This window comes from Schistocerca piceifrons, chromosome 4 (genome assembly GCF_021461385.2).
Source record: "Schistocerca piceifrons isolate TAMUIC-IGC-003096 chromosome 4, iqSchPice1.1, whole genome shotgun sequence".
Taxonomy (NCBI): domain Eukaryota; kingdom Metazoa; phylum Arthropoda; class Insecta; order Orthoptera; family Acrididae; genus Schistocerca; species Schistocerca piceifrons.
The window spans coordinates 319,291,473-319,317,986 of record NC_060141.1 but is presented as its reverse complement, the minus strand read 5'-3'; the positions used below and the strand labels follow the sequence as shown (position 1 = coordinate 319,317,986).

The window sequence follows — 26,514 nt, the reverse complement described above, 5'->3', positions numbered from 1 at the left end:
GGTAGGGAAGGTGGTTTGGGGATTTCATAGGGATGAACCAAGAGGTTACCTATCAGAACTCTGGAGATGGGAACTTGCCCTTCAGTATATCCTCTCTTCCCGTTACCCACCAGGCCTCAACCACCGCTAATTTCAAGTTGCCGCCGCTCATACCTCACCTGTCATTCAACAACATCATTGCTTCCGTACTTACACCTCGACTGACATCTCTGCCCAAACTCTTTGCCTTTACAAATGTCTGCTTGTGTCTGTATATGTGCGGATGGATATGTGTGTGTGTGTGCGAGTGTATACCTGTCCTTTTTTTCCCCCTAAGGTAAGTCTTTCCGCTCCCGGGATTGGAATGACTCCTTACCCTCTCCCTTAAAACCCACATCCTTTTGTCTTTCCCTCTCCTTCCCTCTTTCCTGATGAAGCAACCGTGGGTTGCGAAAGCTTGAATTTTGTGTGTGTGTTTGTGTTTATTTGTGTGTCTATCAACATACCAACGCTTTCGTTTGGTAAGTTACATAATCTTTGTTTTTAGATATATTTTTCCCACGTGGAATGTTTCCCTCTATTATATAAATAATAAATAAATAACAAAAAGTAGAAAAATCCACTGCAACTGAGCCATGTGAGTTATATATAACTCATGAATTCAAATGTCAATAACTACTCTTGAGCTCTTGAAGACCGTAGGCCATGAACATGATTTGTTACTGGGGCCATAACCTACTATAACAACGAGTCACAGCATGCTCCTGTGAGTTACAACTGCACCACCAAGCTTTAAATGGAAAAATGTCCATGGGTTGTATTTACTTCAAGTGGCCCAAATAGAAAACTTCCTGTGAGTTATATTAAACTCATGTGGCAGTCAATGTGTTAAATAACTTGTTAAGTCATTTATGAGTATCAAAAATAACAGGAGTTCTAACACCTATCCTTAATCCACGAGAGATTTTCTCATATACAGAAGACTAGGATTTACCTTCATGATCTATTCCTAATTGATGAAGCACAGAATCAACAAATATCTAAATGACCATAGGTTACTAATTAGATATCAGCATGGCTTCCGGGCAGTAAAAGTACAGAAACAGCTCTAATGTGCAACACTGAACATATAATCAATAATCTAGAAAAAGACGATTGTGTAGTAGGAATAAATTTAGGTTTATCCAAAGCATATGACACTGTCAATCATGGCATTTGTTCAGAAAATCTGGAAGCATTAGGTATTCATGGGAGAGGGAAAAAGTGGTTCGAATCATACCTACAAAACAGAACACAGATTGTATGACTGATGTCAGATTACTCCAACCACAAAATAAATTTAGTATCAGATGCAAAAAAAAGTGGAAAGAGGAGTGCCACAAGGCAGTATTCTAGGCCCCTTATTGTTCATTATATAAATAACATTCACACCTCAGATGGAACAGCAAAGACCATGCTATTTGTAGATTATACTAGTGTGATAATAAGTGGGCCAAAGCAAATGCTGCAAACAACTACTGATCAAGTAATAAAAAATGTTCACACGTGGTTCAATGCAAACCAGTTGACATTAAATGCAAATAAAACAAATTATATGCAGTTTGGGACAATATTTCAAAATGTAATTATTCTGCTGTTGGGTGACAAGGCCATAGACAGAGTGTCATCAACAAAATTGCTGGGGATTCATGTAGATGAAAATCTTAATCATGAACATGTAATGAAACTTATTCAGAAACTTAACTCAGCCTATTTTGATCTTAGAATTACTGCAAATGATTGTACTGCAGATGACATATTTTGGCAATTTTGGCATATTTTGGCAATTTTCAAACTCTTGCAACATACAGAATAATATTTTGGGGGATCCACCACTTGCCGTCTGTAACAAATCTTTCTGTTACAGAAGGGGGCTATCTGAATAATAGCACACAGTCATTCACAGACACAATGCAAACCCTTATTCAACAAGCTCAAAATTCTAACAATACCTTCCTTACATATATACAAATGTGTTTTATATATTAGGGCCCACCTTGCAGATTTTCAGACAAATGCTGACTTGCATAAGTGCAATATCTGAAACAGCACAGCACTCCATACCCTGTGAACAAAAAGACCACAAACACTAAGGCATGTGAGTCATATTGGTACAAAACTCTACAACACACTGCCAGCCAACATCAGAAAGTTAGAAGATGAAAACAGATTTAAAAGTAGAATTTAAAGAATTTCTACTCGAACAATGTTTTTATTCAGTAAATGACTATTTAGGCCAATAAATAATTCTGATAATGTTTATATTAAGGCAAAACTGAAAACACTGTCTTTCATCCCCTAAAGTTTCTGTTAATTTTGTATATCTGATAGACAGCTGTTGATTGTGGTGAAATCTTTACTGAATTACGTTAACAATTCACAGAAAGGCACAGTAGTTGTGGAACAACAAACACCAGAAATAAATTAAACAGCAGCAGCACCATCATTATCATCAGTAGCAGCAACAGCAGCAGCAACAACAACAAAAACAACAAGAACAGCAGCAGCAGTAGCAGAACCAACAACAACTGGAGCAGCAACACAGCAATGCTTAAGGAGGAACCAAAGGAAAAATATATCTGTGGCATTCAGCGATAATTTTTTATGGTTTCAAGCCAAGAAGAAAATAAAAATGTGAAAAACCAGCCTGCTAACTTACAGATAAGTCACAGCAACATCTTATTTTTAAACATTCAGGATCTTGAAAGTAAAGTTGAAATTCTGCAGGAGTCATTGCCACAGAATAAGTATTATTTCTTATGCCTATCTGAACAGTGGCTTAAACCAGAACAAATACAATACTATGTACCAGAAGGTTATAACCATGGAAACAGTTTTTGCAGATCTCAGTACCATAATGGTGGTACTGTTATCTATGTTTCAAATGAAGTAGAGTGTAGAGCACTAGATCTTAGCTGGGCATGTGTAGAGAAACGCTTTGAAATCACTGGGATCATATGTGATATAAAGAAACTTATCATAGTATGTATCTACCATTGCCCTCACTCAGATGATAAAACTTTTTTTCGATAATTTAGAAAGTGTACTTTGCTACATAACAAAGTGGAAGCAATATGTAACTGTAATTGGGGGAGACTTTAATTCAAGCTTTGATGTAACATGTAACAAACCCTGTGTAAATAAGTTACTGAATATGCTAAGGCAGCACAACTTCCATCATGTAAATTCAGAACCAACAAGACTAAAAGTGTACTTCAATAATGCTTTTGTCAACTGTGCTCATGATATGTACTCCACCAAGGTAAAGGAATTTGTTTTCTCGGACCACTCCATGTTAACAGCAGAGTTAAGATGTTCTATAAAAGGGAATGAGAGCAAGGCTGCACAAAAGTTAACAAAATCCAATAACTTAATATTAACAAAACACAGTCTCAGAAAACTAACACACCAGCTGAGCATAACTAACTGGGACACATTATTTCAAAACTGTGATTCCAGTGCCCAAACAGTTTATGAAACATTCCACAATTACTTAATAGGTTCATTAAAGGCCCATCTTGTTCAAAAGAAATATCATAAAACAAAAAAGGGTAAATTGTAGTACACCAAAGAACTGGAGACTCTAAAAAATAAGCTACTGCTGTTGAAGCACCTTGGAAAAGTAAATAATTCTAATGAAATTAAGGATCTCGAAAAAAACCACTAAAAACTGTATAAGAAAGGGTTACAATTGGCGAAACAAAGATACAACACACATCTCATAAAAAATAGTAAAAACCAATGCAAAACAGCCTGGTCAGTAATTAATACTGTTAATGGTGAAGTCAGAAACTTTGACAAGACAGTCCCAATACCAGCAGATATAATCAACAAATATTTTGTAAGCTGTGTTAATGATAAAAAGTTGATCAGTAAATCCAATGTAACATATGTAGATTATCTTAAGAGTGCAAACCTAAATCACAATAGGGTAAGATCATCATTGAAACACTTTAAAGAGGTACGCCAACATGAAGTTCTTAAAATAGTCAAAGAAATGAAAAATTCATACAGTTCAGAAATTTTTAATATGTCAAACAATCTATAGAAATCATACACTACATTGCAGCACCATTAACATATTCTATAAACCTGTGTCTCATAGAAGGGGGTTTTCCTGATGTTCTCAAACTATCCAAGGTGACTCCAGTCTTTAAGAAGGGTATCAAATCAGATCCTGCAAACTACAGATCAATTTCACTAATTCCAGCCCTAGGAAAAGTCTTTGAAGGCATAATATATCAGCAGATGTGTGAGTACCTAGAACTAAATGATATGTTAAGTGCATCTCAGTTTGCTTACAGAAAAGGAAGATCAGCTATACATGCCATAGAGCTCTTAGTCAGAGACATTTTAGTAGCATTCGAGGACCATGCTCAGACACAGGTAACGTTACGTGATCTGAGCAAAGCATTTGACTGTGTTGTCCAGTCACTTTTGCTCTCTAAACTTGAGTACTATAGAATATGTGATAAACGTTTAAAACTCATCAAATCATTCCTCAATAAAAGGAAACAGGTGGTGAGTTCAGGAAGTCATCTGTCAAACACACTCAAGGCTCAACACGGAGTGCCGCAGGGATCTAAATTGGGACCACTTCTCTTCCTTGTACACATAAATGACTTACCAGGAAATATAGGTGTAAAGATGTATATGTATGCAGATGATACAACTTTTCTATCTGTAAACCACGTATTTGATAACCTTGTAATTGGTATGAAATTGGCAAAAGAAAATGCAACATCATGGTTTAATGCAAAAGGTCTACTATTAAATAAGGAAAAGCCCCAGAATATGTGGTTCAGTCAATCAAAGACTACAAAAATAGAAAAACAAAAGGCAAAGTTTTTAGGTATCATACTTGACAACAGTCTAACATGGAACTCTCATGTTGATCACATTGTGGTTAGGTTGTCAAGAGTTATACATTTGTTGAAGGGACTGATGTGTTGTGTGACATTTGAGTATGTAAGGACAGCATACTTAGCCTTTTTTCAATCTGTTTTAAGGCATGGGTTCATACTCTGGGGAAACAGCAGAAAAATAAATCAAATTATGGTGATCCAGAAGAAAGCAATAAGAGTAATGGCTAAGGTAGATAATAGGACACATTGTAAACCATTGTTCATTAAATATAGAATTTTAACAGTTATTAATTTAAATATTATTGACAGCGTTAACTACATACTTGTTGAACTACCTAATTTAAGTGTAACGAATCAAAGGCATCACTACTATACAAGAACCAGTATTTCTCTGCTGTTGCCACAAAATAAATTAGCTATAACTAAAAATAGTCATAAGTATATAGCAATTAAAATACATAACACATTATCTAAGAATGCATCAATCAAGCCTGACAAATTATTCAAAGAAAATGTACATAACTTCTTGTTAACTAATCCATTCTATTCATTATAAGATTTTTAGAAATGCCCAATATCAACCTAAGTATGTAAAAATATATCTAAAAACAAAGATGATGTGACTTACCAAACGAAAGCTCTGGCAGGTTGATAGACACGCAAACAAACACAAACATACACACAAAATTCAAGCTTTTGCAACCAACGGTTGCTTCATCAGGAAAGAGGGAAGGAGAGGGAAAGACGAAAGGATGTGGGTTTTAAGGGAGAGGATAAGGAGTCATTCCAATCCCGGGAGCGGAAAGACTTACCTTAGGGGGAAAAAAGGGCAGGTATACACTCGCGCACACACACACATATGTGCACATATGTGCAGATGGATATGTGTGTGTGTGCGCGAGTGTATACCTGTACTTTCCCCCCCCCCCTAAGGTAAGTCTTTCCACTCCCGGGATTGGAGTGACTCCTTACCCTCTCCCTTAAAACCCACATCCTTTCGTCTTTCCCTCTCCTTCCCTCTTTCCTGATGAAGCAACCGTTGGTTGTGAAAGCTTGAATTTTGTGTGTATGTTTGTGTTTGTTCGCATGTCTATCAACCTGCCAGCACTTTCATTTGGTAAGTCACATCATCTTTGTTTTTAGATATATTTTTTCCACGTGGAATGTTTTGCTCTATTATAAGTATGTAAAAATTTATTTTGCAAAATTAATAGGTTAAGTGAACTGGTGAAGTCTATTGTATGTAATAATGCTGAATTACCAATAAAGAATCTGAATCTAGTGAATTTAAAGGGTTCCTGTTTACAGAAGACAAAAGTAAAGCCTTAGGGCAAACACACTATGCAGTTACAATACTGTTATAAAAAGTTGTATTGCTGTGTCTTGTATGACCAAGTATTATTATTTGTACATCTTTTTGTAAAGTTTTGTATGTATTATTTTATGTACTACTTACTGTAAAATTTTGTACGTCCCTTTTCCATAAATTGTTTCCTATAAATTTATATGTACTTTTGGAAAACATTCATACAATATTTATTGTCTACTGATGGATGAATAAGTAAATAAAATAAATATCTATCGGATAAGTACGAGTACTGCCATGAACTCCATAGCAGTATAGTTCGTCAAGTAATATTTTATGATCAGTAACATTAAATGCCTCAGATAAATCTAAAAGCAATCCACAGTTTACTCCATTACAATCAATGGCATTAGAACAAGTTTTAGAAAATTATGTATAGCAGTTTCAGTCAATCCAGTTTTTCTAAAACCGTTTTGTTCATAAAAAATATTCCACTTTTGTTCAAAACAGCAGAGAGTCCTTCATACATTAGTATTTCAAAAATGTTTGAGAAACAAGACAACTTTGAAAAAGGTCTGTAGTTTTCTGCATCATAAGGGTCACTGTTTTTATATAATGGTTTCATTACTGATAGCTTAAGTTCTCTGAGAAGAGTGCCAATGCTGAAAGAAACATCAATTACTTCAACAAGCAGAGGAACAACATATTTGCTGTGTTTAATTACTTTATCTGGAATGTCATCTGTACCACACAACAATTTATTTTTTAGTTTGCTGGTTGCGTACTCCACTCTGGCACTGTTACAAGATACACAAACATATTTTTGGGATTTATAGAGATGTTATGATTAGCTATTATATGACTTTGGTTTTTTATAAAATTCTATACTTGTGTAGTGACTAATGAATACAGAGGCAATATGTAAAGGATCATTTATAGTTTTTCCCTCACTTTTAATAACAATGTTGATGTTTTTTGTTTTGCTTCTGCCTAAGTTTGTATTTATCACATTCCAAATTGATGTCATTTTTTTGTTATCCTTGGTTCTGTTGAATAGAACAGAATAGCATAGCATAGAATAGAAGTTTATTCACCTTTGAACATGTTTACATGTTACTGGTATCATAAGTTTATAGTTACAGTATAATAAAGTTATTTTACAATTATCCTTGACTAATTACATTGCAAGGAGGCTTTTACATAAGTAACTACTTCAGAAAAGTACATTGTAACACAAACTGATCACTTTTTGCAAACCAAATACAGTATTCTACAATGAATCAGAATATTGTGTGTCTCTTTGTGTCTAAATAATCTGTATACAAATATAATAATGATAAATTTTATCTCTGTATTGCCTTACACAATGTAACACAGTGATTCAACATACCACACTGGTAGCTTCATAAAATATTACAGATTATAATTTAGTATAGTCTCATCTCAAAACTCCAAATCATCTATTACCCATTCTTCAACTTCTTTCACTGTATAGAAGGCTTTGCTTTTTACCCACTTTGTTATTACACTTTTGAATTTATCCACGGTCACTGAGTGGTCATTTTAGGTAGTTTGTTAAAACATGTGAAACCAAGATCTTTGTAGCTATTGTGGATCTTTACTAGTCTGGGATAGGGCTTGTCAATTGCATGTCTCTGTATAGTGTTATGATGGTGTGTTGAGATCCTAAGGTCAAAATTAAACAGGTTTTCTTTTGTGTATACTAGGCAAATACAAATATATAAACTATGTACTGTCATAACATTCATTTCCTTGAAGTAGTGTCTACATGATTCTCATGATGTGTCCCCTGCAATGCACATGATGGCCTTTTTTGCCATTTAAATACAGTCTTAATCCAGGTGAGTTTCTCCACAGCAAAATTTCATATGTAATAAGGGAACTGAAGAAGGCAAAGTATACATAAAGCAGCAGAATTTCACTTACATGGCCTCTCAATTTACACAACAGATAAATCAAACGTGCAAGTCTGAACCATAACTTATCTGTATGTATGTCCCAGCCTAAACTTTGATCAATATGGAATACAAGAAGTTTCACTGATTTATTTTCATTCTTGGAGCGTTCAGATTAAATAAAATGTTCTCTGTTTTGCTATTATTTATGCGAATTGCGTTAGCCTGAAACCGGGAGGTACACACATCTACTGCTATTGCTACATTCAGCTGTAACTCATCCATGTTAGTATTCTGAGCTATTAATGTGGTGTCATCTGCACATAGTACAGTGTCACAGGGCAAAATGGAAGGCAGATCGTTTATATATATAATGAACAGAAAGGGCCCAAGAACAGAACCATGCAGCACTCCTTTTATAACAGGTAAAGGATCTGATTTTTGATTATTCACACACACTAACTGTTTTCTATTACTTAGGCCTGACTGCAGTAGGAGGAGGACCTTCTCCCCAATTCCATACTACTGTAGCTTTCTTATTAGGATAACACGGGACACTATATCGAAGGCTTTCTTTAAGTCCAGTAGTGTCGCACAACTTACTGACTTATTTTCAAAACAGTCATATACTTTTGTTACAATGTGGTCAACTGTTTTCACAGTAGAGAGGGTGATCTAAAGCCATACTGTGCATGGCAGATCAGGTTATTATGTTCAAAATATTGGTCCATGTGCTGGTGCATACAGTGCTCTGTTATTTTGGAAATAATTGGGACTAGTGAAATGGGTCTGTAATCGTTAGGTGATGATGTACTACCTTTCTTATGGACTGGCTTGATTATGGATATTTTTAGACATTCTGGGTATGGTACACTCCCTCTGTTAATATTTTGTTTTTAATTTTGTTAAGGGCATCATTATCTCTTTTCTTATTTGTTTAGTAAGAAATTTAGAAAATCCATAGTAATCTTCTGTTCAGGAATTACTGATGACATGTCGGCAAGTTACATGACTCCATTCAAAACATTCAGTTGGTTTATTGTGTAGTGATGGCAGCAGTGCTTCAGCCTCGATCACATCTTCCTTGACGTCAGTTTCTAGTATAGGATTGGCAAAGTATTTATTTACTCCAGAATGAGATTTTCACTCTGCAGCGGAGTGTGCGCTGATATGAAACTTCCTGGCATATTAAAACTGTGTGCTGGACCGAGACTCGAACTCAGGACCTTTGCCTTTCGTGGGCAAGTGCTCTACCAACTGAGCTACCCAAGCACAACTCACGCGCCGTCCTCACAGCTTTACTTCTGCCAGTACCTTGTCTCCTACCTTCCAAACTTTACAGAAGCTCTCCTGCAAACTTTGCAGAACTAGCACTCCTGAAAGAAAGGATATTGCGGAGACATGGCTTAGCCACAGCCTAGGGGATGTTTCCAGAATGAGATTTTCACTCTGCAGCAGAGTGTGCACTGACATGAAACTTCCAAAGCTGTGAGGACGGGGCGTGAGTTGTGCTTGGGTAGCTCAGTTGGTAGAGCACTTGCCCGTGAAAGGCAAAGGTCCCGAGTTCGAGTCTCGCTCTGGCACACAGTTTTAATCTGCCAGGAAGTTTCATATCAGTGCACACTCTGCTTCAGAGTGAAAATCTCATTCTGGAAAAATCCCCTAGGCTGTGGCTAAGCCATGTCTCCACAATATCCTTTCTTTCAGGAGTGCTAGTTCTGCAAGGTTCGCAGGAGAGCTTCTGTAAAGTTTGGAAGGTAGGAGACGAGGTACTGGCAGAAGTAAAGCTGTGAGGACAGGGTGTGAGTCGTGCTTGGGTAGCTCAGTTGGTAGAGCACTTGCCCACGAAAGGCAAAGGTCACGAGTTCGAGTCTCAGTCCGGCACACAGTTTTAAACTGCCAGGAAGTTTCATATTTATTTACTGTATCAGGAGGAATTGGAATGCTGCAATCTTTCTTTTGACAATTTATTTCAGTTTTGATAACTTCCCATGTCACTGTACTTTATTTGAAGAGTTAAGAATGTATCATTCTTGGCCTTGCATTTCGCTGTCTTGATTGCAGTTCTGTAGTGCTTTTTTATGATCTTGTATTTATCCCTATCTGCTTTATTGTGTTGTGATCTATCATAATACAGATGCATCAAGATTCTTAAGTTGTTTAGTTATGGTGTATACCAGTGTTTCAAACTTCCTGGCTTAGAATGGGGGGTATGCTTGTAATCTTTCTTATAATATCTGGTGCATACTTCTTCAAAAATCTGGTTACCACTTGATGTATGAATTGTTGCTTAATTTGGTTTTGTCTAACTGATTTAAATAACTTCCTAATTTGCTCTGTAGATTTTCTCACCCATGTTTTATCCAAGTGTTAGTTCTTGTTTATACTTTAATTTCCACAAGAGGGAAAGCAATTTCATAGTTATGTTTATAACAAGCTAGAAATGACTCAAACTTCATATCTGCATTGTCATATTTATCCAAATCCCAGTTTGAATTTTTTAACAAAGAATTAAAAATCCTAATGTTGTCCTCATTTATACATCTTCTCTAGAAGTATTTCTCACTTTTCCTAGAGTTTGTGCAAAGTACATTATTACACTAAATTTTATTGCTTCATGATCTGAGATTCCAGTTTCAATCATTTCTACATTATGATTAAGTGCTTGCAAGTCAAAAAATATTTGATCAGTTGTAGTTTTAGAGGTCTTTCAAGTGTAGTGTATTCATGGAGAGATGCTGATAAATTATGCGAATATAACAAATTATTCAGTTTAGATACATTTTACAGGTTAATTTAAAGTTCACATTATAATCTTCAACTACAATAATGTTTTCTTTAAAAAATTCTTAATTCACCAAAGAGTCTTTCTATGCTGTCCAAAAACGCCATGAAGTTGCCTGATGGGGAACATTATATGCACACAGTGATTACTTTGGGTTCTTTAAGATTGCAAAAACGATATTCAAACACTTTTTCAATGTTATTTATGTTACTGAACTTAGTTTCTTTGCATTCAATTCCTTGCTTAGAATATGCACATGTTACTCCGCCCAGAAAAGTCTTTCTACAGAAGCTACAAACAATTTCAAATCCTCTTATTCTATAACTACAAGCTTGGTTTTGCTATAACCAATGTTCACTCACATATAACATTGAAATATCCTTTAGGTGATCAAGCAGAAGTACTTCTAATTCAATTGTACCATGAACTTTGGGTAAAAAATTACTAGTGATTCATTGTTCTTGGAAACTGTCACACTTCTCACATCAATGTCTGGTTTGTACTTGATGATGATGATGACGATGATGATGATGATGATGTGGTCTTCAGTCCTGAGACTGGTTTAATGCTGCTCTCCATGCTACTCTATCCTGTGCAAGCTTCTTCATCTCCCAGTACGTACTGCAGCCTACATCCTTCTGAATCTGCTCAATGAAAAATCCTTGTACTAGCCTGGTGGTGTAAGCTGTCCTGTTGCTTCTGAAGATGATGACTGCTGTGTGCTGTTGAGTGGGAAACAGGATGTGGAAGAGTAATAGGGTCCTCTCCTTGCATCTGTCCAATGAATTTATGTCGTCTCAGATTTTATTGCATAGTAACGTCTTTCCCTTAATATTCAGATGTAGACCACATTATGTAAAGTGTTCTCTCTCAGGGAAACCTACTGATAAGAAATGTGAGCTCTGGAATGCTTTGCAAATCTTTTCAAACTGTCTATTGGCCTTAATGATCTCCTCAGTCACAAAGAAAGTGTTTATTGGTGTTCTCCTAGTAGAGTTCAGAATTTATTTGAAATTGTTAGTGGCTTGGAATAATTCATTCTTGTACACATCATTAGCATCCCAAATAGTTACTGTGTATTGTAACAAACTAGAGAGATTTTCACCGTTAATGTTTCTTGTGATTTCTGCCAGAAGTGCCCCAGGTTTTACAATGAAAGCTGCATTTACATGAAAATCATTATGTAAGAGTCCAGCAAGGCCATATCTATGGCTATCAGAGAATATCATTACATTAAATCTGGAAATTTGCAAATTGAAATTTGTATTTATCTGCACATGTTTGTTTGTAAAGATTGCCGTACCTTAAGGTTGTTCTGTCTTCTGTACACTCTGTGGATTGAACATTGTGTTTTGTAACTTTTGGTCAGTTTTTTCAGTTTGAACACAGTTTCGATATTTTTAGCATTTACGTTTTGGAACATTGTGCCATAACTTATGTTGTAATGATTGTCTGCAAAGTGTGACGCATGATCATAAGCTATTATACACTGTGGTTAATATTTGTAGAGCATAAGATGCTGTGCTAAATCTTGTTCCAAACGTGTTCATTCTATTTTAATTACTGCTCAACATACATAACTTAATTATTTTCCTGGTTATTCATTATACAGGGTGTTACAAAAAGGTACGGCCAAACTTTCAGGAAACATTCCTCACACACAAAGAAAGAAAATATGTTATGTGGACATGTGTCCGGAAACGCTTACTTTCCATGTTAGAGCTCATTTTATTACTTCTCTTCAAATCACATTAATCATGGAATGGAAACACACAGCAACAGAACGTACCAGCATGACTTCAAACACTTTGTTACAGGAAATGTTCAAAATGTCCTCCGTTAGCGAGGATACATGCACCCACCCTCAGTCGCATGGAATCCCTGATGCGCTGATGCAGCCCTGGAGAAGGGCGTATTGTATCACAGCCGTCCACGATACGAACATGAAGAGTCTCTACGTTTGGTACTGGGGTTGCGTAGACAAGAGCTTTCAAATTCCCCCATAAATGAAAGTCAAGAGGGTTGAGGTCAGGAGAGCGTGGAGGCCATGGAATTGGTCCACCTCTACCAATCCATTGGTCACCGAATCTGTTGTTGAGAAGCGTACGAAGACTTTGACTGAAATGTGCAGGAGCTCCATTGTGCATGAACCATATGTTGTGTCGTACATTTAGAGGCACATGTTCTAGCAGCACAGGTAGAGTATCCCATATGAAATCATGATAACGTGCTCCATTGAGCGTAGATGGAAGAACATGGGGCCCAATCAAGACATCACCAACAATGCCTGCCCAAACATTCACAGAAAATCTTTGTTGATGACGTGATTGCACACTTGCACGCGGATTCTCGTCAGCCCACGCATGTTGATTGTGAAAATTTACAATTTGATCACATTGGAATGAAGCCTCATCCGTAAAGAGAACATTTGCACTGAAATGAGGATTGACACATTGTTGGATGAACCATTCACAGAAGTGTACCTGTGGAGGCCAATCAGCTGCTGATAGTGCCTGCACACGCTGTACATGGTACGGAAACAACTGGTTCTCCCGTAGCACTCTCCATACAGTGACGTGGTCAACGTTACCTTGTACAGAAGCAACTTCTCTGACGCTGACATTATGGTTATTGTCAACTGCATGAAGAATTGCCTCGTCCATTGCAGGTGTCCTCATCGTTCTAGGTCTTCCCCAGTCGCGAGTCATAGGCTGGAATGTTCCGTGCCCCCTAAGACGCCGATCAATTGCTTCGAACGTCTTCCTGTCGGGACAGCTTCGTTCTGGAAATCTGTCTCGATACAAACGTACCGCGCCGCGGCTGTTGCCCCATGCTAATCCATACATCAAATGGGCATCTGCCAACTCCGCATTTGTAAACATTGCAATGACTGCAAAACCACATTCGTGATGAACACTAACCTGTTGATGCTACGTACTGATGTGCTTGATGGTAGTACTGAAGAGCAATCAGTCGCATGTCAACACAAGCACCGAAGTCAACATTACCTTCCTTCAATTGGGCCAACTGGCAGTGAATCGAGGAAGTACAGTACATACTGACGAAACTAAAATGAGCTCTAACATGGAAATCAAGCGTTTCAGGACACATGTCCACATAACATCTTTTCTTTATTTGTGTGTGAGGAATGTTTCCTGAAACTTTGGCCATACCTTTTTGTAACACCCTGTATAATCTCATTACGCACTTTAAGTAAGAAGAGTAAAAGCTGAGTTATGGAACTATGTTATTGCACAACCTCCATGCACAAAATTCCAAGGTATATGAGTGGATGAGCACTTGAGTTGGGAAAAGCATCTAGAAGTTGTGAGTAAAAAATTAAGTAAATGCTGCTATGTGCTAAGAATGCTTCGGGAGTGTTGCAACACTGAATCATTGCTGTGTGCCTATTATGCTTAGATGAACAGTTTGCTTAGATATGGTATGGTCTTCTGGGGAAATACAGATACGGCAAAACAAGCTTTCAAACTTCAAAAAAGTGCTATTAGAATAATGGAAGGGGTTCCCTACAGAGTGTCATGCAGGGAAATATTTAAAGAATATAAAATAATGACTCTTCCTAGCTTATACATCTATGAATGTGCATGCTTTCTGAAAACTCACCAGGAATTTTCAACATTAAATATTCAGGATCATGACCATGAAACAAAGAACAGGGATGATTTTCACAGAGACACCCACAAAGGAGCACTCTACCAAAAAAGTGTAAACTACCAGCCCAAAATACTTTTTAGTGCATTGCCTATTACAATAAATAAAATTAAAGAATTTCATAAATTCAATGTAGATCTTAAACAATTTTTGCTAACACATAGTTTTTACAAACATTGAAGAATATCTGAATATGGAAAAGTAATATTATTTATATATACTGATATAAAATATTTGTAATTGACTACATCCATACAATGTATATTGTTAACAGATGAATAAAGAGATTGAATTGAATTGTATTAGTTTTTTTTACTTGTATTGTAGTTCATGTTACTAGTCTTTTTTAAATTAAGAGTTAATTGTTATTGACCAGCTGATGACTGCTGTAAGTACCTTTTCAGCTTTTGCTCCTATCTTTTCTGGTGTCCTATTTGTAATTATTATACTGCTTTCATCTGTAAATAACACTGTTTCACGATGTGTCACTTGTGCTTAGAAGTCATTCATGTAATTAAGAAATAGTCCCCGAGGGACTTCACTACCCAAAAATTCAGGACATGAAGGATGTTTCACCATATGTTTTGAGCCACTTGAAATTTGGGAGATTTCTGTCCTCTGTACTCTGCTAAGTAAGACTTAAACCATTTCCTGTTAATTCCCTTATTCCCAGTGCTTCAAGTTTACATAGCAATAATTCATAATTAATTGTTTTGCAAATATGTTACTGAAGTCTGCCTGTTACATGTTCTTCCTTAGTCAGGGCTTTTCTAAATTTTGCTACAGAATCTTCTGTTCCCTTTCCAGATGTGAAACCAAACTGCTCTTTGTACAGAAGTTGTTATTTATTTAACTAATCCATAAGTCTGTTTTTCATGATAGTTTCTACTATTTTTTAAAAATAAAACAGTAATGAAACTGTTTTTTGATACCTTTTATTTTCTTGTAGCACCTTTTGCCTGGATGAGAAGAACTTTTTCATGCTTTAGATAATCACTGTAGCACCTTTTGCCTGGATGAGAAGAACTTTTTCATGCTTTAGATAATCACGTTTAACCAAATTTCTTCAAGTTCAACTAAACAACAAGATACAGTGGGGTCAACATGTAGATAAAGTAATTAGGACCCTCAGTTCTGCATGTTATGTTTTAAAGTATTCTGTCATTGTGCTGAGCTAAAGAAAAGATTGTTGGTTTATTTTGCATTTTTTAGGGTACTACAATTTCCATGTAGACTTTGGCCCCATTTCTAAGATTCAGAATAGGTGTCGGTATTTTGGTGCAAAGACCTTCATGAAGCTTCCATCTCATACACGGAAATAAATTTAGAAACCTTATAAATAAAAAATTCCATGTTATCTGCTTCATATTTCTAATTACCAGCTCTCCTGCTTATGTTACTCTGTTAGATGTAGCCTGAAAAACCACAAACAGTTTAATGAGGCTTAACATCAGTTAATTATTAACACAGTTTCTGCAACTGCCTCAGTCCACCCCAAATCTTTTTATGTTGAGTGTTCATTAATCTGAAGAAAAGCTTGAACTGACAGTTTTCACATATTGGATCTTATAATTATTATAAATAAATGTTGTATTTACTGAAGGCATGCATCCAAGAAATTTAAAATGACAATTTTTCCACTCATGTATCCAGAGCATATGTATTATACCACACAAAATTTCCCATTATAAAGCTTTATGATGCACCCCACACAATCTATTCTAAACACTCTGAGAGATTCCAGAGGAGAAAAAAATGCATGAAAAGTAAATTAAAATTTGTTCATATGTCAACATTTTATAATTTCATGTTAGTTATATAAGAAATACACTATGCAGCTAACTGCTCATACTTCATTGAAATATTTACAGTCTTTGTCAGAACCAGTTAGGACACGATCAACACATTCACATAAATTATCATTTGACCCAAAGTTTATTACGAAATCAGAGGTCACTAGAGATAAACCCTGTCATAGCTTTTCTGAAGGATGATTACAGGCAGTTCAGCTTCTGAGGAGGGTGAGTCCTTAGCAATATTACACCACAATTTATGAGATTGAAATTAAGTTTATAGCATATTTTCATATGTAGAGCTATGTTCTGCAAACAATAATGCTTTCATCAAGCAATTGCATACTTGGAAGAAATAATTTTCTAACCAATAAAACATAAAGCATATGGTACACTGTGATAATTAACATTTATATTAACAAAAACTGAAAAACTTTGAAAACAAAAGAAGATATAAGACAATGCTGAAATGATAAAAATTATTTCAGAGTGTTATGTTATGTGTTTTTAAGCAGTCTGTACTCTTCTCAGTTTTATACATTGTTTAAGCTAAATTTCTTTGTTCTTCTTCATTTCTTCATAGTGCATGAATATAGTTTTGATATGCCATTTGCTTGTACATATTACTGTATCATATATAGTAAACTATCCTCATGTTTGAAACAAGCAATGCATTTACTTTGCTTTAAATAATTTATCTTGTACTTGACTCTGTCTCCATCACTTACAAACTGGACTCTGTATTTGTTGTGTTCTTGTGTTACACCCCTTTTCTCTAAATTTTTTAGAGCAAAAGCACTTTTTTATCCTCCTCCTTCTCTTGTCAGAAGCCAACATCAGAGATTTAAAAATTTGCAATTATCTTGCAGATATACTTTACAGAACAACGGAATTCTTACATTAATTTCCTAGAGCACTTACCTGCTCTTGATGGTATTTGTAACAAATAATAAAATTCAGATTTAAACTGTGATTTGTATTATTATAATACAGGCGACAAAAGCAGTTTCCATGAAGACTGTGCTTCATCATCTAATACTCAGAGCTGAGATCTGTATTCTGCTGTGAAAATTTGACACAGTGCTTGCACATATATTTAGAAAACTTGCAAATAAAAAAGAAATAAGAAGCATATTTTATTATATAATTCCTTTATTATATAATTCCTTTATTATTACAACTGTGGGAAATTCATTTTCATATTTATACTTCAATCACTGATCATATACATGATATAGGTTTCATCTGGTATATATACATAACAAATAAACATATCCATCCACACATACAGCTTGTGTCTGTATGTGTGGATGGATATGTGCGTGTGTGCGAGTGTATACCTGTCCTTTTTCCCCCCCTAAGGTAAGTCTTTCTGCTCCTGGGATTGGAATGACTCCTTACCCTCTCCCTTAAAACCCACATCCTTTCGTCTTTCCCTCTCCTTCCCTCTTTCCTGATGAGGCAACAGTTTGTTGCGAAAGCTTGAATTTTGTGTATATGTTTGTGTTTGTTTGTGCGTCTATCGACCTGCCAGCGCTTTCGTTCGGTAAGTCACCTCATCTTTGTTTTTATATATAATTTTTCCCACGTGGAATGTTTCCTTCTATTATATTAACAAATAAACACATGTAGATATACAAATGTGGCAAGTACCCATAATATACAAAACAGTAAATAATATTAATAAGTGGGTAGCGAAATCTAGCAAATAGAAAGATATGATACAATGCTATACTATTCTCCATCATGCACCTCAAATCTCTGTAGGATAATTCTGGCATTATGATACAGACTGCTGGAAGGTACCATCATATCAGGGAAGACATCAAGCATGAAGGGCACAGGTTCTCCATAAAATGTTCACGAAGTCCACATTGTCATGGTATATTTGATTACTACCACAAGTCCATGTAAGCCCAGCTGTATGCCTCCAGTAGTGTAATAATGCTTTTACTGACCTGTTCCCATGGTGCCAAGCATTTTTCAAGCAGCCTTCACCTGGATGATAGCATATCTGGGCAGGATCATCAACATGAAAAACATGATTCACCCAACCAAACAACATGTTTCCATTGACCCACAGTCAAATCTTGAATATCTTATGCTCACTGCAATCAAAATTCATGATATTGTAAGGTAAACATGGGGACACATTGGATTTGTCTATTGCAGAGCCCCATGATCAGTTATGTGCATTGAACAATGCTCTCTGAAACACTTGTGCCTGCACCAACATTGTACTCTATCGTCAGACCTGCCACCAATTACTGCCTATCCTACTTTAAAGAGCAGGCAAGCCTCCAACCTCCACGTTCTGTGATGAAGTGTAGACATTCAAAACCTTGTCATCTACTCAGGGATTCACTTTCAAACACTTTCCATAGATGCTCACAACAGCAGTATGTGAACAGCTTTGCCATTTCCAAGAAGCTTGTGCCCAGATGCCAGATCATAACAATGATCTGTTGTCAAACTTCCTTATATAAGTGGATTTCCCATTTGCAGCCCGTGGTGTTGTTAGAATGATGCCCCATTCATGTATGCTCTCCTTATATACTTTCCTTTCCATGTCATGTAGCTGCAACACCATCAGGTGACATTCCGTTTTGCGGTGAGTGGTGGTCACAATGTTTTGGGTCATCAATGTATTTTACCTACATGAGATTTCCTTATCATATAAGTATGCAACACCAATTTTTAAAACCTTATTTACTATCTTTACCTACTACACAAAGCTTTTTAAGATTTATGTCTCCAGATTTAATGATAATATTCTTACTTGTTGGCTATGTCATTTGCCTGTATTTTGTGGAATACCTTTTTCTGTTCCTCTATTAATATTTATTTTGCTGCTCTATCTCCAAATAAAGTTTAGCTGTGAACTGCTCATCAGTTTTCTGTAAATGATGTTTCATCTACATACATTGCCATTTTTTCACTTGCTTTCTCTTGCACATTGTTCATATGCACTTTAGTTTGAAAATGAGTTACTTCAACACTGAAGCTTGTGATACACCATACCTTGCCAATTTAAAACCAGAATACTTCGTTGTTTTTGTGCTTTTTCACTAAGTACTTTTTTTATGATTTCAGTCATTTATTGTAGCAATAGAATTTGGGGAGCATAATATGTGTTGTATTCCTCTTCTTAATCTCCATAAGTAATCCTATAATGCCTTTAAAAGTCTGTTCAAACAGTAATATGTGCTAATGGCACAAGAGTACTAATCAAAGGTCAAAATTCAACCTTAGAAAATGCAGCTCAGATGGTAGCTAAACTGGCGTACAGTAATTTGAAGCATGTAAGCAGACACACAGTATGCTGCCGTCTTGTTTCCTTATTACTTGCTTTGCCTTTGTATTGTTTTTTCCCTTATGAACAGATTTTACATGCTGTAGTATTTTGGCTGAAAAAGATGTACCCTGAAATCTTCTGCTGTTAGCTACAGTATGAACAATTTCTTGGACTAGTGTTATACCCTTCTAAGCATGAATCTCACCAGTTTGTCACAAAAATGTGTCAAAAAGACAATGTTGCTTTGAACATGATTTCCAATTGTGTGATACAAAACAAAAACATTTGTTACAGTTATCAACAGCAGATAAACAAATAGTTTTCTCTGATATTTCTTTTTATAATTTCATTCTGTGGCTTAAAAAGTTTATGATCACTTGAAATTCTAAAGTGATTTGGACAATCACATCCCATACAATTTATTTGCTATTTGATTAAATGTAACAAATTTCATTTGGTTCTTGCTATGCAACTTTCTATATTTTTATTTGATGAGTGTGCTAAGTGTAAGACTGTTGTTCTTTCTGTCAAACTCTATTAATGTATTGCTAGAGTCATTTCTGGTGTTGTGAGGATTCATTCTTTATATTTTGTACTACTTTTGTATTAAAATATTCCCAATTATATTGCATTAGGATTTGTTGCCATATCACTTGATTCATATTTTGGGCATTGCTTTAAATCTTAGAGTGGACCTTCCAGAATTATGTTTTCCATGGTTTTTCAAAATCACTCAAGATAAATACAGTGATGTTTCCTTAAAAAACACATGGCCAGTTTCCTTCCTCATCCTTCTCCAATGCAAGTTCATGCTCCACAATAAATGATCCTGTCATCAATGGAACAATTAATTCTAATCTTCCTCCCTTCATTCCTTTTTAATGCTTTGTGTAACTCTTCACAGACATCTTCTACCACTTTAGAGAGAGAGAGAGAGAGAGAGAGAGAGAGAGAGAGAGAGAGAGAGAGTGAGAGAGTACACCTGTGCATAGAATATAATTATTTCTGTGTAATATAGTTTGCTTATTTTTAAAATGAACCTGACTGTTCCAATAGCTTCTCTCTACATCTGCAACACTATCACTAATTTTCTTGTGCACTGACACTAATACCTACATCTGTGTTTCCTCCCTGCTCTGTACCCATGTAGAAAAATTTGTGATCTACTTTAATTCTATTTGTTCTTTTCTTACATTATTTTTAATGCTGTCACATTTGATATTATTTAACTCCTCTTTCAACTCCATTAATCTCTCTTCAATTTGATACCTATAGTTCCGTAGTTTATTGCCTCTATTTAAGAATTAGTGTTTCAAGTATTTTATAAGGTAAATGATCCTATTTATTTAGCCAATTTTGTGTAAAAACTTTGAACACAGCGTAGCTGCAGATGCCCCATGCCTGCATCCATTGCTCAGATTCCCTCAATTCACTACTCCCAATACTATTTCACCCAGTCAAAATACCAACATCCAGAAACTCACATATCACACTAGAGCTCTGACAACCCTAATTATTGCATATCAGCCTACCAAGGTCTGAGGAGTTTGGTAAGAGATAATAATGGTGTTTGGCAGAACTGTGATCACCACAGTCTGAATGCTTCCAAACCTCAGAGCTTGAGATCAACATGGTCAGTTCTGTAACCTGTAATGGTGCCATTACGTAATTTTGTAGTGTCAGCCATGGGAGCCATGGGGAGGGTGGAAGAGCAGGTGTAGGATTGTCTGAGTAACCGCTCCAACCTCCTCACCTTGGATGTGTTGGTTCACTAGTGGGGTACGTGCAGGACCAAATTCAGCAAAGCTCATGTTAAAATCAGAGTCAGTTACTGATATCATACAACAATGCTCCATGTCCACAACCAGCAGGCAGGGAGAGGGGGGGAGGGGGGGGGGGGGATCAAACCCACAGTCCTTGGCAGCAATGCGTAGTCAGGATCTTGGCAGTGGGTATAAAAAACACAACTTGTATCAGGAGCAGGGCATTCTTTCTGTACAGGCAGCTCAGCAGTGGCTAATGCTGAGACACAATAATTAGGGTGTGCTGAAGGTCTGTCCATCAGTGGCTTGTGGTGGAGGTAGTGTCATCCAGTGAGTGAACTCCAGCCCCCAACATCTGGCTGGCAGTGCATGGCACAGCAATCACTAAGCCAGTCGGTAGCTAATAGTGTTTTAGTTCAATTTTCAGTCTGGTGCATGCCATATGACAAATGGTGCTGTTGAATGACAGAGCAACAATACTGCCTTGTGTCAAATGGCGGCAGCCCGCTCTACAATGGTCTCCAAATTTGTGTCCTTTGGTAGCTGGTCAGGTGCTATTTATACGCACCCTCACCCAGTCTGTTATTTTCTAGAAGCCAGGTGCCATGTTGTTGTCCATTCGTAATGCTGAAGTGGTTTCCCAAATTTCTGTAACACATGGGTAGTCATACCAACATAACGGGGCTGGATGGAATGGCATAATGCTGAAACATCTACTTGTTGCAATCTGCAGCAGTTACATAGTTGTCAGATGCTGACTTGCAAGAGCTAGCTAGCAGCCACTGCACAACCTAGCTCTCAAGTCAATATTGTTAGTTATAAGTGAATCAGTCGCTATGTGACACAAAGTCCAGTGGTTGCAAGGTCATTTTGTAAGCAGTTCTATATTGTTCTTTCCGTCACTAACATAAAGGCTGGTTTGTTACAGATCTCCAGTTCTGTCACTACCAGCTATCCTCTTTACTTCAGTGTTACTGGTACATCCCATATCATCAACATTCTGCCTTATATGATTCATATCTTGGCCTGTACATGTGAACGGTTTCTTCTGCTTCCTCTTCAACTACAGTTTTCAGCAGTGACTCATGTGAGAACATATTTAATCATTCTATATGTTTGATTTATTAAGTTATTTGTTAAATCTTTTTTCTTATTAACTTACGGCACGACAAACTCCTATAACGCAACATTTTAAGAGTGCTTCCCTTTTGTCTATATTTCACACCTATACACAACTGTTCTCGAAACATACTTTTCATGAATCTTGCCAATTAAGGCTTACATTTTTTTTATGTTAGCATTCATTTACACTGCTAGGGAAAAAAATGCAACACTCTTGAGAACTGTGTTCAGTCACACCAGGGTATAAAATATGCATACTGAGGGGCCGTAGTATTAAGTGATTCATTTGTCACAGTCATCTGCAATCAGATGTCGCCCTGGAGGTCTGTCTGTACACCCCCTGTTTTAAACTGCAGGCAGTGTTTAGAAGTGAACAGTTTGTGCAACATTCATTCTATGGTACACCCATGCCCTGCCATCAAGTGTGTACTCCTATTAAACAACTTCAGTCATTAAAACAGGACTAAACTGGGTGGATGTATCAACAGATTGCTAAACATGTTGGGCACAATTTATTAGCATATGTAGCTACTTTCAATAGTGGTCTGTGGAATATTCCCACACCCACAGACCTGGTTCTGGACTTCCATATAGTACAGATGCACATCAAGAATGCTGTATTGTGGAATCACCACTGGCCCACCAAACATCTACAGGGAAGAAATATGGGCACATGTTGCACCTGATGTGTCACAAAGGTCCATTGGGGAACTGGCTGCATACAGCAGCACTAAGATCACACGTGCCTCTCGCCAGGCTACCACTGACATCACGATGTGGCCAAACATCGCTACTCTGGTGTCATAAAAGAGTCAACAGGAGAGTGAAATTTCACTCTCTTGTTTTCACTGATGAGAGTGGGTTTTGTCCACATGTGAGTGACAGATATACATGCATAAAGTGTAGACCTGGTGAGGAGCCTTTCCTAGAGTGTATTCACCCATGAGACATAGGTCACACCCCAGGCTTCATAGTGTGGGAGGTCATAAGCTATAACTCGTATTCATATTTCTGCAAGTAAAAGTAACCAATGGGCATTACATTGCACATATTTTTATCCCCATCTACTGCCATTTCTGTGACAAGAAGGTGATGTGCTTTTACAACAGGACAATGCATGTCCACATACCACTACTGCAATGATGAGCTTCATGGTGCACAACTGCCCTGTCCAGCGAAACCTCTAGATCTCTCACCATCAACTGAATGCATATGGGACATGGTGAAGTGGGAACTTACTTGTTCTACAGAACCTACAAGAACCATTGCCAAACTGCAACAAAAAATGTGAGGTGCTTGGGAGAATCCATCACAGGATGCTATTCAGCACCTTTACAATCATTTGTATGAGAGACTGTACATCTGTGTTGCTGACAGAGGAGGGGGGGGGGGGGGCGAGGAAAGAGAGGTTGGTACAATGTGTATTGTTACAAATGTGTGGGCACCCTTTACTGTGATGTGTGTTTCATTTGGTCTCAGTCTGTCATCACTGGATGTATGTGTAGTCATCATCATCATTGATGCACAAGTTGCCAAAGAGGCATCAAATAAAAGACTTACAGCAGGTGGTCAAACTCATCAGAAGGGGCCTTTTTTGCATTATATGTTCATGCATAGCCCTTCTACCTTGTGTAATCCTTGCTGCTGTCTTGCACTGACTTTCTTCAGCAATTCTACTTCTGAAATAGCAGAATTCATCGATTTCTTCAAAAAGTCACTCGTTAAATCAAAATTTAGCCATAATGTTTATCCACCTGCTCTGTACAGCACTACTTTGCTCTTATTTTTATTTGTATGCATATTTCAGCAGCTAAATTCACATCAGTTTCCCATAAAGTAATCATTCAATGCGGGCTTGACAGTCACAGGAGATGAACATCGGCAGTGGAAATTTGGATGTGGCCTGATTGTTTATATTAAAATTCATGATGGTGCCATTGTAGGATCCTACACATTCTTAGTAGATTCTCTTCTTCAGCTAAACTGTGTGTGGCATGGTTAATGGATTTCCGTAAATAGAATTTAGAGTCAACTGGAATACCTAAGTGTTTTACATATCTACCAGCAGTATCAAAGTTTTGTGTTGTGTCTGAATTGTGTGAATTACAGATGAGTCTATAAGTGGTTAACTAGTTCATTGCTAATCGAGGTATTCTTGTTTAATTTGATGTAGCGGTGAAATTTTTCATGTGTGGTAAATAGCCTGTTGTTGTTGTTGTGGTCTTCAGTCCTGAGACTGGTTTGATGCAGCTCTCCATGCTACTCTATCCTGTGCAAGCTTTTTCATCTCCCAGTACCTACTGCAACCTACATCCTTCTGAATCTGCTTAGTGTATTCATCTCTTGGTCTCCCTCTACGATTTTTACCCTCCACGCTGCCCTCCAATACTAAATTGGTGATCCCTTGATGCCTCAGAACATGTCCTACCAACCGATCCCTTCTTCTGGTCAAGTTGTGCCACAAACATCTCTCCTCCCCAATCCTATTCAATACCTCCTCATTAGTTATAGCCTAGCACTACCAATATCATGTAACAGAACACACTGCTGGAATGACAACCTACAATTAGATAAGAGCAGTGTTAGCACTATGCATTTTTAACTTATGCAAGACACAAATGTAGCATAACAGTACACATATTAAGCAGATCAAATACATTAAGACAAAGGCAGAAATAAAAGCAACAATGATTGACACTTTTTGTCTTAAAGTTCACGGTTAGCATCACCGCACAGCTCCCTACCCCCCATGGAGTGAAGCTCCCAGGATGAATGCATATTTGTGCCGGATGATTCTGCCAGCTCTTATATGTACTGACCAAGATGGTTGAGAAACAAAATGAGTGTCCTGTGAGTTTAGTTCTTGTAGTTTCAGTAGAAGCTGCATCTCTTGACATAGACGAGATTGATGCAGACTCATCCGGTGACATTGTAGGCTGGTTGGCCATTGCAGACTGTGACATAGGTGTCAGGCAACAGTAGTGGGGTCAGTCCATGGTGCTGTCTGTCACGAGTAGACAGGCCTGTTTGACATACGCAGCAGAAACTTTGGTAGGTTTAGCATTAACTAAGATTTTTACTGTGTGGGTATTACCATCCTAAACAGGCTACAGACCTGTATGAGGTGGTTGCAAAGCAGCTCTGATAGAGTTTGTAAGGTAACAGGGGATAATATGGAACTCTTTCAAGTAATTTAAAATTTAAAGCACGGCAGCAGAGATAATATGCTGGGCAAAATAGACCAGAAAATATTTGTTTGCATTTTGATGGACGTTGTAGTTCCGTTGGATAGTGTTTTGGTTTTCTTTTAATTGCAACGAATTATATAAGTGTGGTGATAATTTGTAAAATTATATAATGTATTTAGATTTAAGTATTTAAATATTATAAAATACTGTAAACGAATTGTGGCCATGTTTAGCAATTATTTTGACTACTGTGGTGTCATGTGACCCGACTCAGGACTGTGGATGTGAGCGGGAAAATCGGGGTCTTCTTGTCGTTGGCCGTTGTGGTGGCAAGTTGGGAGCGGCAAAGTGCCGCGAGTGCAAGCATGGACGCCAGGGTATGCGAAGGAACAAAGTGAAAGTGTGTGGGTGTGAGACAAACAGTGTACGAATTGCACCGATTATTATTTGTGAACTTAAAAATGCATGGCCACAACGTTAAAGTGTTTCTTTTGAATAAATAAGTTTCAATCTGAACGTGTATAGTTCAATTCACTGCTCTTCAAAAAGCCAGCCAATATCAGACTCAATAATAGGGGCGCAAATGCAACCGTTTACTACCAACCCCCTTTACAGATGAGCCATGTGAAAAAATAGGTAGTAAACGAGCCCGAGTTTCAGTTGCAAGTTTCTGCATAGCCTCACATGTGAGCATGCAGCAATGTCTTTCTTTATAAAAATTGGAGAGTCCACGTGGCAAGGATGCTGGGGCTGGTTGGGAACTGGAGATGCAATTTCTCATTTGCTAAATT

General features: G+C 37.1%; 2 protein-coding genes across 5 annotated transcripts in view; one reads left to right on the top strand and one right to left on the bottom strand.

Moving 5' to 3' along the window:
* Nucleotides 1-16,435, bottom strand: part of LOC124794637 — a 29,350-nt gene extending 12,915 nt beyond the window's left edge. Inside the window, exons 1-2 of the mRNA XM_047258149.1 lie at nucleotides 16,432-16,435; nucleotides 2,015-2,083 (exon numbers count right to left, since the gene is read on the bottom strand). The gene's annotated coding sequence lies outside the window, so the exon portion shown is untranslated. The remainder of the gene's footprint in view (nucleotides 1-2,014; nucleotides 2,084-16,431) is intronic.
* Nucleotides 16,436-16,469: 34 nt separating this feature from the next.
* LOC124794635 (ribose-phosphate pyrophosphokinase 1) overlaps nucleotides 16,470-26,514 on the top strand; it is an 87,714-nt gene continuing 77,669 nt past the window's right edge. Inside the window, exon 1 of one of the 4 annotated variants that reach the window (XM_047258142.1) lies at nucleotides 16,470-16,583. In XM_047258142.1, the coding sequence (XP_047114098.1) occupies nucleotides 16,553-16,583 (31 nt within the window). In that variant the 5' untranslated portion in view covers nucleotides 16,470-16,552. Of the gene's footprint in view, nucleotides 16,584-22,357; nucleotides 22,501-26,514 lie in introns of those variants that run through there. The other 3 variants (XM_047258141.1, XM_047258143.1, XM_047258147.1) reach the window with 3 other exon arrangements.